Below are 15635 nucleotides of genomic sequence, written 5' to 3'. Positions count from 1 at the left end.
GCTGCTGCGCTCTACAATTCATTTGCTAGACTAGACTTTTTAGTTACAGAGAGAAAAACTTTAAGCTCCGGACGGTAGATTACACTCTTCTGCCGCTATTTATTCAAATTTTTATTATTATTGTAATTAAGGCCCAAATTTACATTATGCAGTCCTGTGATTTTGAGGGTAAAATTATCAAAGTATAAAAAAATTTTTATTTAAAAATACAAGTATCATATCAAACCCCATACATTTGTTTTTTTTTGGTGACTGTTTAGTGACAGTTCATTGTCTGATAGGTCTAGCATTTCGGTTTTGCAATTTTTTACCGCTTTCACCATGGCATGTAAAAATACTGATGTTGTACATTGATCGATTCCGTTTAGATGCAATGCGTGAGCTAGAAATGGGATTTTTCTGAGCGTTCTGCCACTCAAACCAACGCTCGTAGGCACTAGATCTGATTTCAAATATGGCTCAACGTCCACCGATCTATCCTGACTTCCATCATCCTTTAAAAGACCGGTCTGCAATAAATAATAATTATTATCATCATTTTAATACATTTTTTGAAGCCGATGGTATACTTTAATATTTTATTTCATCCTAAAGACTGGTTTATAATACTTTTAGATTTTTCAGTTAATTGACTTTCCAATCTAATGAAACAATTTTTAATTTTTTTTTAATTTCCCTCCTGGGCCGTCTAAATTATTTTTTTAGTCAAATTCTTCTTTAATGAAAAATCTAAAATTATTATTATTATTATTATTATTATTATGTTAATAGATAAAAAAGAATAATTACCCTTTCCAATTCTTTTAGGCACGTATAATAAATCATTGCTATAGCATCTTCTCCAGGGTGACCAATATATTGTTTAATATCAGCTCGATCAACAAAAGCCAAATCAATAGCTTCTGTGACATTACTAGTTGTCATAATAAGTACGTTCTTGTATCGTTTTATCTGATCCAGTTGAGTTAGTAATGAATTTACAACTCGTATTGAGTCACTAGGCTCTGTGCCATTTATACAAGCTTTACGAGCATGTGCTAGTGATTCAACTTCATCGATTAAAATACAAACTAATGATTGTGGGTCTTCGAGGAGTATTTTGATCTCAGTGAAAAGTTTCATTACCAATTTACCGCTCTAAAAAAATATTAATATTAAATAATTAGTTATTTAGCGCAGGAATTAATTATTGCTCGTAAGATTATTTAAAAAAATACCTCTGAAAACCATTTGGAGAATAAACTATGACTGTTTATCTCAACTAATTCTCCACGTGTAAATTTTTGATTAAGTCTTATCGCTGCTTTTTGTGCTAATGCTTTACAGAGACTCGTCTTTCCAGTTCCAGGTGGTCCATGCAGTAATACTACTTTGTTCCAAGTAATAATATTGTGATTGACGTTTTTATCTGCAAACATCATCGTTGTTTCGACGTATTTCAAAAGCTAAAATACATCCATCATCAAGTACTTTATGACAATTAAAAAAAAAACATCAACAATTGCAAAAAATAAAATGTTTTTTTACTTTTTCTTTGATGTCTGAATCATAGCACAAATTCTCCCACAGTCCGTAAAAATCTTTACAAGGCAAAATCCAGTGAGACGAAACAGCCAACTCTTCAGAATCATTTTGCATTGTTTCAGTAGCAGCACCTTCTTCAGTTAAACGATAAACGAAAAATCTCATCGATGAGTAATCAATTTTATTGATTGTTTCTAGCTGTTGATCAATTAGTTTAATAAATAAATAAGTAAAGAGTGTTTGATTAAACTGAATATCACCATAATACTGAAGTTAGCGGTCAGTAGTCAATTTTAAAAATTTTTTCAACAAATTAATTACAATAAAAAAATGCTTCTAAAAATTTTCACTTGTAATTTTTATTAATTTTCACATGTAAAACTTTTTAATTAATTTTTTTTTAATAATTTAATTGCTAAAAAATTCTAAAAAAACTTTTAATATCTGTCAACTTCAGTGTTATATATCACCAGCTGTTAAATGGCTGTAAATACCTTTTTACCAAAACAGGAACAGATTATTGACTCGACATGTTCTTTAATTAGTTCATTTGACCAATTATCAACAGATATTACAAAATCAACTTCAATGTTCTCCAATTTTTCTAGTTCTTGTTTTACTAATTCTTCAATTTCATTTGTTGACAATGTGCTAAAATAAATAATTTAAAATAAATAAATAAGTTAAGATAAATATAAATCAATAGTACAATACCTGTCATTTTTTTGACAAACTTCTACGTCAAGAATATTAATCATCTTTAATAGCTGTCAAAAGTTAAAATTTATAACAGTAAATTTTTTAATTAGCGGTTATGACCCAGCTATGATCAATATAACAATAATTTTAAGAAAATTTAATAATAAAAATTTAACTTTACGTCAATTATAAACTTTTAAATAATTGATACTGAAAAACTATTTAATTTTTAAAAACAATGTTTATTACAAATTTTACGGCAGCTTAGTTATTTAATGTCAGTATACAGTATATATGTTTTGTGTACATATGTAATATGAAAAAAAAAGTAGCATCTTTGTCAAAGTAAAGCCCCGCCAATAATTACGACAGATTTACAATTACTTGTTTACAGTAAGCCGTTTACAACGAGCGTAAATTTAACTGTCAAATTACATTTGACATTTATATTTGTTAAATTTTATTGATTTTATTCAAAATCATTAAAAATATTAAAAGTAATTTTAAAGTGAGTTAATAGAAGTGTTAATTGTGAAAATAAATTGATATATGTGTATTTAATTGAAGAATAAAATTTAAATATCGCAGTCGATAGTGCAGAGTCACGTTTTCATGAAAATGATTCAACGTATTTTTTTCCATAAACGCAAGCTGGGCATTTCATAAATGAACACAAGCAAGAGTGTACTGCATATCACAATTCGTTACAAAATGTAATTAAACAGTTGTATAGTTTTTAAAATCCAGAGATTTTTATATTTATATAATTTTTATTTAGTAAGTGACTAAAAATATTAATAACAAAAACAAATGGACAGTGAAAAGAAAAAAAGCGCTAAGAGACGTTCTTTGGAGGCCGGCAGAGAAATGGTATGTAGTAATGTATATTAATTTCATTGCTTATAATTAGTACGAGTTATTTTAATCATTGTTAGGTACTGGTACTTGTACTTGATTCTAGTACCCGTACAATATTTTAAGATTTTTAATGTTAGTGTCATTACAATTTTGTCTGTAAATGAATTTAATATTCTTTTAAAATTAAGTATTCATATTATTAACCAATGGTTAAATTTAGTTGGAATTATTTTTATTGCAGCTGGCCAGATATAAGGAGTCACTTCGAAATATTGATACGAGTCAAACTGGAGAGCCTTCTGATGAAAGTTTTGTCCTCAATGATACACAGCAGTCTGTTGATCCACAAAACCTTTTGGTAAAATATTAAATTATATAAAAAAATAAAATTATTAATACACGGAGAAAAGAAAAGTTAAAAAATTATATTATAAATAGTAATAAGTGTCCCGTCGTATTCAAAACTAGAAAAATTACAGTTCGAAATAACATTTTTGTAATTCAAACTTTGAATATTAATTTTCAAAGCTTTCAATGTAAATATTACATTTTACAATTTAATTTTTATAAAATCTGTCATACTGACAATCTAAAACTGTAATTTTTCCAGTTTTTTTTTTCTGTGTAAATTTATTTATTTTTTCTCTTAAAATTCTACTGATAAATAAATACTTATTGTTATGGCCAGTATGAATTTAAATTCATAAATAAATAGTTGTTTGTTTGTATTAAATTTAGATGCTTGAAGATACTTCATGTAAAGACACAACACAGAGCAGTATCAGTATGAGCGAAGGAGAGGGTGATGGCGATATTGACGGTATGGCGGGTCGTGTAGCTGAGTTGAAGGAACTTATGCAAGGTAAAGAGGCTATGATTGAGTCATTGAGTACAGAAATTGAAAACATGAGGGCCGAAGCTGGTTCTCCGAATTCCTCACAGAGTCAGAACAGCAGCACTCAATATAAAGACCTTTTTAATGCATACAAAAGTAAAGTAAGTGTGTATTGTTATCAATGTAAACAATAGGATTATTTTATTTATGAATTAAAAATTTTTGCATTAGGTTTTTGAGTTTGAGCAAGCAATAAAGGAGCGTGATGAATATATCAATCATTTGACTGTACTATTGGAGCAAACTCTAGCATCTAGAGATTCATTAAAAACACAATTGGCTGCTTTAAAACCTATTTCTGTGCCTCGGAGTGATAATGACGGACCACTGGATGTTGATAAAAAGATTCAAGATTTAGAAGAGGCTTTAGGTAATCATGTAGAAGTTGTTCAAAAGCTTAATGAACAATTACTTGATTCTCGTAAACAAATAAATCAACTGGAAGTCGATAAAAAATCCCAGGATGCAGAAATAGTTAGTTATAAATTCACCGTAAATAAGCTCAATGAAGATCTACAGAAATATTCAGAGATGATGAATATGTATGAAGAGACAAAAAATACTATTACAAAAAGAACGGAGTCAGTAATTGAAAAATTCAAGGCTGAGATAGATGATCAAAAACAATTACATGAACAGCAAATCAAAGAGATTGATGCTAATCATCAAGCCGAAGTAGCAAAAATTAAACAGCGTTATGAAGAACAGTATAAAGGATTATTTGAGCGTTTTAATTCTGAATTGCCAGCGCTTGAGAGTAAACACTCCAAGGAGTTGCATGTTTTTCAAACTCAATTAACAACTTATAAAAAAACTGTGAATAATCTTAAAACGGATTTAGATAATCGAATTAAATCTGAACAATTAGTAATGTCTGATTTAAATCATGCTAAGAGACAATTGATGCTATGTCAACAAGATAAAGAAATGCTTGAGGAACAGATAAAATTACACAAAGTACAAGTTGAAGAGTTAACTGTTAAATACATGGCTGCTAGCAGTGTTTTGAACTCAAAAGAAAGCATTGAGAGATCTTTAGAAGAAGCATTGATTAATGTTGAGACACTTAAGCGCGATTATGAAACACTTCAATCAAAGTATGATGATGTGAGTGCTAAATACGCAGCAACACAGTCTTTGATTGAAAATACTCAATCACAAGAAAGAGCTAAGAATCACAGAGGTTTTGAATATGATAAATCGTTGTCACGTATGAGTGGTCTTAATGCTAGTTTTGCTAGTGAAATAAATGTTACAACTTATCAGACATTTGATGATTTTAGTATTCAGTATGAGATGATGAAGAAACGGTTGGAAGAAAAAGATTCATTAGAAAAAAAATTAACTGATAAGATTAGTGGTCTTGAGGATAAAATTTCAAAAATCACCAAACAGCTAGAAGAGACCAATTTAGAGAAAGAGTCTTATGAAAAACAATTCAAGGATGCTAAAAATAGGTGTGACAAAATGATGTCTGAATTAAAAACAATGAAAGAATCAAACGCTACAGTACCTCAACCTTTTCCTAGTTCTATTTATTTCCCTGATGTTAACTCTACATCTTTAAATGATTCTTTGTCGGAGCAAAAGGATATTCGTAATGATTCGAACAAAATAGAGTCTTTTAAGAGGGAGATTGAGGAGTTGAAGCAGGCTCTTCAACAAAAAGATCAGGAGCTCACGGAAGCAGATACTAAGCTTCGCAAGGCTATGGAAAAAATTAAACAGTACAAAGCTGAGTGTGATCAAGCTAAAAGCGGACTTGCCCGAGCTTGGGAGCATTGTGCTGAAGTTGGTGAACGTTTAAATCAAACACTTGCCATTAATGAAAGTCGTTTTACTGATTCAATAATGACGACGTTCAGTAATAATAATAATACTACTACCAATGATCTAATCGATCAGTTGGAAGAGTCTAGTGATAAAATTGCTATTTCTTCGTGTAAGTATGAAGATGAGAGTATTAGTACGTCGGATAAAATTTCTAGTCTTAGTCATTTGGGAAAGCAGCTGAATTGTTTGCATGTTAGGACAGAAAATATTGAATTGGAGAATCAAAAATTAAAGGAAGAAAATATCGAGCTTTTGAAAGCCCGAGATAATTGGGAAAAACTTAAAGCTGATATGGAAAAACGTCATGCTCAAGAAATGGAAGAAGTGAGAACGTATTTTGAGGACAAGTGCGTGCAAATAGAAAAACAATATTCTGAGGATGTGTTCAGTCAACAATCAAAAAAAATGTCTGATGACAGTGAAGTTGAAGAAATGGCTGATGACTTGTATTGTGGAGGCGGTGGCGACTGTATTGTTAGTATTAATAATAAAAATGTTGATAACTCCAAAACTGAAGTGACAGCTGATTGTCATCATATTAAATGTGAAGACTTGAATCGCAATTCTATTCTTGAAACTAAAGTACACCAGGTAATTTATTGTACTTTTAAATACTTAGGGGCAGTTTTTCAATCCGAGATAAAATTTTATCCAGGGTAAAATTATTATTGCCAGTATATCTACATACATGAAATCTATAGATATATATAAGCATCAAATAAAATTTTATCTCAAATTAAAAAACTGGCCCTTAAATTTAAAATATCATTTAGATAGCGATAATCGTTTATTTATAATTGCAATAAATTGATTATTTAGTTTCGAAAAATCAATTTAAAAAATTAGTTTTCTTTAATAGTAATTGAATGAAATTTTCGGGTAATCTGATATATTTACCTTATTCATTAAGCATGCTCCAATAAAAGAGACATTAAAACTCTGGTAGAATAATAAATTAATTATACCGTGACTATTAACCCGCAACAAATGTCCATTTGTAACTAACAATAATAACTGCGTGTGTAACCAACGTGCGCATGCAGCTTTGTCAAACAGAATTGGATGCTGCTGTCGAGAGTAGCGAGTTAACCGAGCTACGGGCTGCCTACAGCCAGCAGCTTGCGGAACAAATTGCACTCGCCAAATGTGATATTGTCAACGCACTCCAGGAACAAATTCAGGTAGCCCTTCGCCACCTGTTCATCAATATTTTTTTTATATTTTAAAACTTTTTTGTTTATTTTTTTAATCCTCTGTTTTTATGAATTTCAATTTATCGCATGCTCGTTTTCATTTATTTTTTTCTTTAACAAACATTTTTTTCAGATAGTTTTTGTTTTTTTAATCTTTTACAAATTAAAATATATTCAAGTACGTAATTATTGTCATTGTTATTTAATTACAGGCTTTAGTTAGCGCTGAATCATATTCGGAAGAAAATTGGCCTCCAGAACTTCTGGAACTGCGTAATAAATTTACCAACAATGCAAAACGTGATATAGAAAAATTGAAAGAAGATCATTTGCGTGAAATAAATCAATTGAAGGAAGAACACTCGCGTAATTTAAGTAAAACAATTGAACGTTACCAAGAAGAAGTTAATAAATTAAGTATTGAAATTAAGGCTTGTAATCAAAATAAACATGTAAGTTTAGTAAATAATGATGATGAATCCATCCAACGAGATAATTTATACAAAACATGTGCGACACTTAAAAGTTCAGTAGAAGAACTCATTAAATATTTTGCTAGTTGTGAAGAAGAATTAAATAATATATTAATAACGCAAGTATTAAAACGACAAATATCAAATATTAACAATTTAACAAATGATGAAACAGATTTATATAAGAGTGAAGCAGATATTAATTTAACGACATCTACATCTTTATCTCCTACGATGAAAATAAAGCGAGTTCATTTTGCTCCTTTGCCTAGTCAAATATCCACAATTATGAAAAAAGATTCTAATATTTTGATCGATTTAATCGAAGCTGATAACGATATTGCGGGCAAATTACGCATTGAGTTACAAAAATGTTTACAGAGATTAAAAACAGAAAGTGCGGAAATATTTGACGTTAATTTATCATCCGACGATTCGGTGATTGATGCTCTGACAAAACAAATTTCTTGGACAACTAAAATTAATGAGGAACTTAATGCTAGACTTTCTGAGGCTGAAAATACTATTGAAGAATATCAAGATGAATCACAGCAATTGAAATGTAAAATAATGGATCTTCAGCAAAAATTAATAGCCATTGATACTCGAAAAGAAATTATTTCTGAAGGGTATGGTGAACAGGATAATACGGAAAGAGAACTTGTTGTACAAGACTTCAACCAATTACATGAAAGAGGTACTCAATAACTTTTTTATTAACACTCGTCTGATATTAACATAAATATAAATAGTATTTGTAAAATACCTTCTATGTTACTAATGACAGTTTTTAGTTTAATGTGATAATATTTTGGGTAATTAATTGATTAAATATAATTACAGCGAGACAAGCGATTATGAATGGAGCTGGTGATAATTCATACTTACTTCAATTGATTGAAGAGTTATGTAGATATCACGATAAACAATCAGAAGACAATAGAAAAGAAAAAGAAGACTTACAACAACAGGTACTGAATATTTTTCATAAAATTAAATATTGCACTGCATGAATATTTTTTAAAAGCATTTTACATACTAGAGATTAGCTGGGATGAAGCATATTTGAAATTTGAAGTGATTTAATTATTAATTTATAAGTGTATTTGCAGTGTTGAACACTTTTCATCTGTCCTTTATTAAAAAACTTTGAAATTTTTCTCATTTTTTTTTTTTTAATTTTACCATTGAAAGCTTTATATTTTTATTTGTAATAAATAGATTCGGAGTAATATAAATAACGTTACGGGTTAAAACTACCAATTAATTACAAAAGTACCAGAGCTTTTTACCTTTCTGTCAGGAACCCACATTCATCGTATAATGTTCCTCTTAGTAATTAAAATCAAATTTATTAGTATTGTATTGCCAGCAGGTGTTAATGTCCCCTCCTTCCCCAAGCATATCAAAGGTTCGATGTCAAAAGGTAAATTATTGAACTACTAATAATTCAATTTTATTAATTAATATTTACAAGATGAGTTTATCGACAGCTTTTTATTTACCATATTTATTTAGAATCATGCTTTTGTAAGAGTATCTAATTAGTAAATATATAAACAACGCATAATCATTACTGCTTAAAATTTCTTGTGTTAAAAGTATTATCTTATCTTTATTTTTCATGGTGTATGACCAACACTATCAATTTTTTTACAAAGTACAATTATAAATATGAAGATGGCTTTTTTTTTTTTTTTTTTTTTTTTAAAAGATAAACATGAGCATGTTTTGCGTATTGATTTTTTAAAAAAGCTTTGCATGTCGATTTTTAAAATTTTAATTTCAGTATAAAAATAACTATAATTTATTATAAATATGTTAAAAAATAAATCTTTATTTTTATAAGAATAAAACAAATTTATAGGAATTATTAAATAACTCTTGTAACTAATTAACCACTTGATCTGCGTATTTAGATTGAAGCGGCGGATAAGCAATTACGTTCAACTCGTAAGTTCCTCGAGGAGCAAGCTAGTGAGCGTGAGATTGAACGCGACGATGCAGCACGACAAATACAAGCGTTACAAGAATATCTTAAAGAACGTGAACGCGAGAAGGAACGCGATTTGCGTATTTCATCTGAGGTAAAGTCTACACAAAAAATGACATTTTTTTTTTTTTTCAAACACATCATTAATTTTATTAAGACAGTATAGCTTAACTCGCATTCAATCATTTTCTTACTAAATTAATTCATAAATTATTATTTAGGTTTTTAATAATTATCTTTTTTTTAATCATTCATCATTCACATGTAACACAATTTTTTTTAATAATTTTTTTTTTTGGCACACTGACACAAAAATAAAATATCTGTTTATAATTATAAGTTATTGTGGCGGTAATTAGAATTAAAATATGCTTTTGTGATAATTTAAGAGAGTTAAATTGCTTAGACATGTTCTATCATTTTTTTTATTCAATTAAATTATTTTTAATTCTATTGTCATTTAATATAAAAGAGTTTATAAATTGGTAGAGCTGGCAGTAAATTTAACTCAACTTATAATAATGAGAATTTAACAATTAAGCTTATATATAACACGCACTATTGCTAATTTTATTAACACGAGTTTTTCTGCACTGTGGTCTTGGTTTTCTATTTGATACACACACAAAAGCCGGCTTCACTGTCTCCTGAACCATCATTGGTCATTCCTACGCTTCAAAATTTTGATGGGCAAGACGTAAGTTTATATAATTATTAATATATTAATTTTTTTTTTTTATCTATTTAAAGCTTATATGGTAGAATGGATTTAAAAACTCTTGTATTCTGAATGGTTACTACTTTAAACTGGCTATGTGATCATAGCACTGTATATACTGAAATATATTCAGTAGTAAGCCTGTTATATATCTCAGAGCCCTCAAGGGAAGGAAGGACTAATTGCTTAAAATTTAATTAGTAGTAGTATCGGATATTACATAATTAAATTGTATGGGATTAGTTTCTCTTTATTGGAGGCTTAATATTAGATGTAAAGAAGGGATCTATCTCTTGCTCCAATTAAAAGGCACAGTGGTAATCGTTCATTTGACAAGAATCAATAAATTAATTAATAAAAATAAAATAATTCAACAATGTAATTATTTTAATTACAAGAACTTGAGTTATTAATTAAATACCAACTTAAACAATTGATATTTTTTTTTTACTAGGTCGAAGGGTTGGAGCAACAAATACGTGAAATGTCTCAGACAATACAAGACTTGGAATCAAAGAAAACCGCTGTCGATGATGAATTGAAAGCAGCTGTTGATAAAATATGGGAACTTCGAGACATTATCGTGAGCTTGGAGACTCAACTTGAATCAAAAACCGAGATAGAGAAGCATTTGCTAAATCAAATTGAACAGAACAAAGAAATAATTTCCTCCCAGAGTCAGCATAATCAGGAGTTGGTCCAAGAGTTAGAGACTCTTAAATTAGGCGGTGAGAATATACAAGAAGATCATATAATTCATTTGCAAGAAGAACTAAGAAAGCACAAATTAAGTACAGAACACTTTAATGTTAATTCTACGGCTTTAAGGCAAATGAAATCTGAGCTACAAGATATGCAAAATCACTTGGATAAAAAGACTAAGGAATTAGAAACACTTCATATGTGTGGTTCTAACTTGAGTATTAGCCAACCCAGTGAAGATGTTTCTATACGCGATCAAATTGACGCTACAAGATGTCCTACACCTGATGATCCTAATGCACCGCCTACTCTACCGCTTGATCAGCTTCTTAAATTAAAAGATAAATTGTTAAAACATACTCGAGCTGAAGAAGTCGCTCTCAAACGGATTAAAGACCTTGATATGCAATTATCTACTTTGAAAATTCAAAATGAGGTTTGTATTTTATTTTTATTTTTAAAATTGTAAACAAGAAATTTTTTTACCTAACTATTTATTATTATTATTATTATTATTTATTTTTATTTTTATTTATTTTTTTTTTTTTTCATTATAGGAATTACAAGCCGAACAAGAAATCTTACAGCAAACAAATTCAGAGCAGCTGTTTCAAATCGAAGCGATGCGCGGTCGATTGGAGCAGTATAAACAGAGTGCACCGTTTGCTCAACGACAAGCTACGTCACGTCTTGAATTACAGTTGCACGAAGTCAATACTAAAGTTCATTCAATGGAGCAAGAATTAGCTAACAAGGATCGTGAGCTACTCGATGTAAAATATCAGCTTGAACGTACGTCTCAGTTATTGCAGGATAAACAGGATGAGCTTTTTACAGTCGTACAAACGGAGAATGACATAATAAATGAGTTGAAAAATCGCGTTGAACTTCTAGAGCAGGAAAAACGTGTGTTGGAAACTAAATGCAGTAGTCAAGAACGGGCACAACAAGAATTACCGCAATTGATTGAGTCAATGCTCACTGACAAGAATGAAGAGATTGATCACCTCAAAGAGCAATTGTCGAAAAAAGAGAAGCAATTTGAAGTGTACGCTTCTTTACAGATGGAAGAAGGTAATCTTCAACATGGTAAAAATGAGCCGAAAAACAGCGCAAGAACATTGAGTGATATTTTATCAATACACTCAGAGTGTGAAGAAATATCCGAAGCGATTCGTGAGGGCTCCAATGTTTTACATAACACAGCTTTAAATATATCTGCGGCAAAAGTTCCGGGTTCATTTGTTACAAATGATCAGCTTGACGGGTCATCAATTCCGTTTGTGGATTTACAAAAATCAGATTTAAGGATTCCACCGCTTGAATTAAGCAGTCAGCCATACAGCTTCGCAAGCTCTCAGCATGTTTCACAGCCGCAGTTATCCACTATTGAATCAGTACACAGCGAAGGAGAATTTAATTCACCAAAACGTAATAGTAGTGCTGTATCTGATGGAGCTGGAGGATCGACGAGTAAAAATAAACAGTCGGGTAGCTTGTCAAAGACGGATAAAATAACACCTACGCGCACCAAGTCAGTATTAGTTGGGTCTAGTTTATCACAACCGTGTATTGAAGATTTGGAAAATCAATTAAAAGCTATTCACAAAGAGTTGCAAGCAAAATCGGCAACTCTGAGCAAACGCGAATTGGAACTCGATGCTTTGCAAAAAAGTCTTGATGAATTGCGAGCTGAATTTAAAGATTCTATTGATACGGTTATACGCGATAAAGTATTCTATAAAAATCAGTATGAATTGTCGCAGGAGTCGGAAAAGAAAATTCGAAATGATTTGGAGGAGGTTGAAAATATACTGAAAATTCGTAATGAAGAGCTGGAAATTTATAGAGATAAATTACAAGCAAATGAACAAGTACTTCATGAATTGCAGAATGAAAATGATACTTTGAGGAAAGATATTAGAAAAATATGTGATGATAATATGGCGTATCAAACGACAATACGAGAAAAAGTTCAAGAATTGAAAAATTTGAAAGATATTATTTTTGAGAAAGATATTACAATAGAAACTATTAAAACTCGTAATGTTGAGATTGAAAATGAAAATAAACAGCTGTATACTTTTAAGACTAAATTTGAAAGCTGTCGCAAAGATTTGTTGGACAAGCAAAGTGATATTAAACGTTTGACTGACGGGTTAAATAGCCGGGATGAATTGATCCAAAGGTTGGAAGAAATGGCAAGGCGTAGGAGTTTATCTAACACTTATCCAATGACTGATAAAGATCAGGAGATTCATCATTTGCAGGAGTATATTAAGGAAAAGGATAAAGTAATAAAACAGATGACCGATGATAGTAAAAGTTTACAGCGTTCTTTAGAAACTATTCAAAGTAAAATCAAAGAATCTGGGAATGTTATCGAGCTAAGAAAAAAACTCAAGGAAGAGAGGATGTTTAATGACGAGTTGACTAAAATGGTGGCTAAGTTGAAACAAGAATTAGAAATTTTAAAGGACGAATCTGTTAGACAGTCATCGGAAGGCGCTGATATTGAAGATATGGTGCAACGTGAATTGAATTTATCCGCTGATTTGGATAGAAAAATATTGGACGCCATCGAAAATGAATCTGAAGAACTAACGATGGGTCGAAGAGTAGATCACGCTTGCAACTCAATTAAACCCGTTGAGCAAGATATTGAAAAAATAATGCAACAGTACTCTGATATTCGACGAAAATTAAAGCAAGCTAATAAATTAAATGAACAGTTACAATATGAAAAGAATGAACTGGAAATTGAACAGGATATATTAAAGTCACAAATAATGGATTATGAAAACAGAATCCTGGAAATAAAATCAGATCTTGACGGTGAGAATAAAAAAAATATGGCTTTAGTTGAAGATTTATCGGTACATAAGATAATGATTCGTGATTTGCAAATACATGTACAAAAGGAAAAAAATAAATCACGTAGAACACAAATGGAAGACGCTGATATTATAAAAGAATTGAGATTACGTTTGACTACATCGTTGGACGTAGAGAAAGAATTAAGAGATAGTTTGGCCACTGCCAGGCAAAATTACAAGTTGCTACAGGTTAAATTGAATAACCTTAAAGAAACGATAGAACCCGAGCGGTCAGCTAATATTTCTTCGTCGCCTGAGTTACTGGAAGCTGAGAAAAACGACTTGATGATGGCTGAAAAGTATGAGAAGGTTGTAAGGGAGCTTATTGAATTACAAGATACATTAAAAATAAATCAAGCTGAGAAAAATCGTTATGAAAAGCAACTGGAAATCGAGTTAGAGGAACGAGAACGTTTGTTGAGTCAAATAGCTCTTGTTGAAAGTAGTAAAGAGCATCTGGAGATTGAGCTAAAACGGACTAAAGAAGAGCTAAAGAGCTATCAAGACGAATCTAAATGGCTGAAGAAACGTTTGGACAGTATTCTAGAAGCCGATGAAAAGAAACAAACCCAGCGCAGTGAAGAACAGAATGAGTTGAAGAATTTGAGACACGAGCTTAAGAGCACCAAAGAAGTGATGCGTGATCTGGAGATTGATTCTAAGGAATTAAAACGACAATTGGAAAGAGCGCAAATTGAACAAGATCAGGTGACTCATGTGTTGGCTAACTTGAGGAAAAGCGAGAGTGTGCTTCAGAAGAAATTAAGCGTTGCCAAGAATGATGAAGAACGTTTGAAGGAAGTGATTGAAGAGCTCCGGGCAGAACTGCAAGCTAGATTCAACAGAGAGCTAGAGTTGTCGAAGGGATTTTTACAAGAAAACTCTGCTGGAGATAAAAACATGTCTGCTAAATTGATTAATCAAATCAGCGAACTGACCAGTGAAAATGCAAGATACTCGCTTGAGAAAGGAGTTTTGCACGATAAATTAATTAAAGCCCGGGAAGAAATTGAAAGATATGTCATACGCGTCAAAGAATTGGAATTAATGCTACAGCATAGTGATGGAGTTACGTCTTCGCATGATAATAGTCAGCTGTTGATGAAACTTCAGTATATTTATGCGAAATATATGCGTGTGGATAGCAAAAGAAAGGCTTTGGCTTTCCAAAAACGCTACTTACTCTGTGTCATTGGTGGATATCAGTTGTCTGAAGATAATGCGAGGTCAATGTTGGCAAAATTAACTTCTGTGGAACGTTCATTTATATCTGAGCAGACACTCCATGTTGTAAAAACCTGCCCCAGAGCGCGTTTCAGATCCGCGGTACTGCTTGTTATTGGCTTACGTCGCATGAAATGGATGGTACAGAGATGGAGAAGTGGTAAAAGAAAACCAGCTCCGACAATGCTTACTCAATCAGATCAAACTTATCCAAATTTACGAGTCCAACTTGCAAATCACTTATTATCTAATAATAAGGATAATCCTAGAAACAGTTCAACTACAGCTACTTCTACTTCTGCTAATCCTGATAATGGTAATCCGTTGGGTGGTATTGATTATGAATATTACGCTCAGCGGTTTCATAACATCGAAAATATTCTTGGGTTGGCCATGAATGAAGCTGATTCCAATAATCCAGTGAAAAATTAACAGTGTATTATAATTTTTTTTCTCTGTTTTTAATTATTTATAAAATTATAGTAATTTAGGATAATATTTTTATATTTTGTACGAGTTATGACTTTTTTTTTTTTTTTTTTTTGTAAAATAGGTAAAAATTATTCAATCAATTGTCGGCATTTTTTTAAAAAATTGATTTTGACTGTTGATTAATTTTATTTAAATAATTGATTGATGTAATTAAT

At 30.8% G+C, this 15635-nt stretch overlaps 2 protein-coding genes across 6 annotated transcripts; one reads left to right on the top strand and one right to left on the bottom strand.

The window, feature by feature from the left end:
• Nucleotides 1-74: 74 nt before the first annotated feature.
• On the bottom strand, nucleotides 75-2505 carry Pch2 (pachytene checkpoint 2 protein). The gene is made up of 6 exons (XM_074246900.1): nucleotides 2239-2505; nucleotides 2019-2175; nucleotides 1528-1722; nucleotides 1218-1445; nucleotides 790-1137; nucleotides 75-509 (listed from the first exon to the last, which is right to left on the bottom strand). The coding sequence occupies exons 1-6, from the start codon at nucleotides 2280-2282 to the stop codon at nucleotides 216-218; spliced, it is 1266 nt and encodes a 421-aa protein (XP_074103001.1). The 5' UTR covers nucleotides 2283-2505; the 3' UTR covers nucleotides 75-215.
• A 394-nt stretch (nucleotides 2506-2899) lies between these two features.
• On the top strand, nucleotides 2900-15531 carry LOC141530035 (uncharacterized). 5 transcript variants are annotated; one of them, XM_074246877.1, is made up of 11 exons: nucleotides 2900-3093; nucleotides 3323-3439; nucleotides 3820-4077; nucleotides 4148-6400; nucleotides 7215-8172; nucleotides 8319-8446; nucleotides 8851-8901; nucleotides 9395-9562; nucleotides 10100-10165; nucleotides 10641-11324; nucleotides 11446-15531. In XM_074246877.1, exons 1-11 carry the CDS (start codon nucleotides 3034-3036, stop codon nucleotides 15418-15420), a joined length of 8718 nt encoding a protein of 2905 aa, XP_074102978.1. In that variant the 5' UTR covers nucleotides 2900-3033; the 3' UTR covers nucleotides 15421-15531. The 5 variants fall into 5 exon arrangements, with proteins under 5 accessions (XP_074102978.1, XP_074102977.1, XP_074102979.1 ...); XM_074246876.1 differs by having other exon boundaries at nucleotides 8848-8901; XM_074246878.1 differs by lacking the exon at nucleotides 8851-8901.
• Nucleotides 15532-15635: the final 104 nt, after the last annotated feature.

Source organism: Cotesia typhae, unplaced genomic scaffold (assembly GCF_013202065.1).
Source record: "Cotesia typhae breed Kobodo isofemale line unplaced genomic scaffold, CoteBio_Ctyphae contig_48, whole genome shotgun sequence".
NCBI lineage: Eukaryota > Metazoa > Arthropoda > Insecta > Hymenoptera > Braconidae > Cotesia > Cotesia typhae.
Note: the sequence above shows the minus strand (reverse complement) of the source record. Positions and strands in the feature narration are given on the sequence as shown.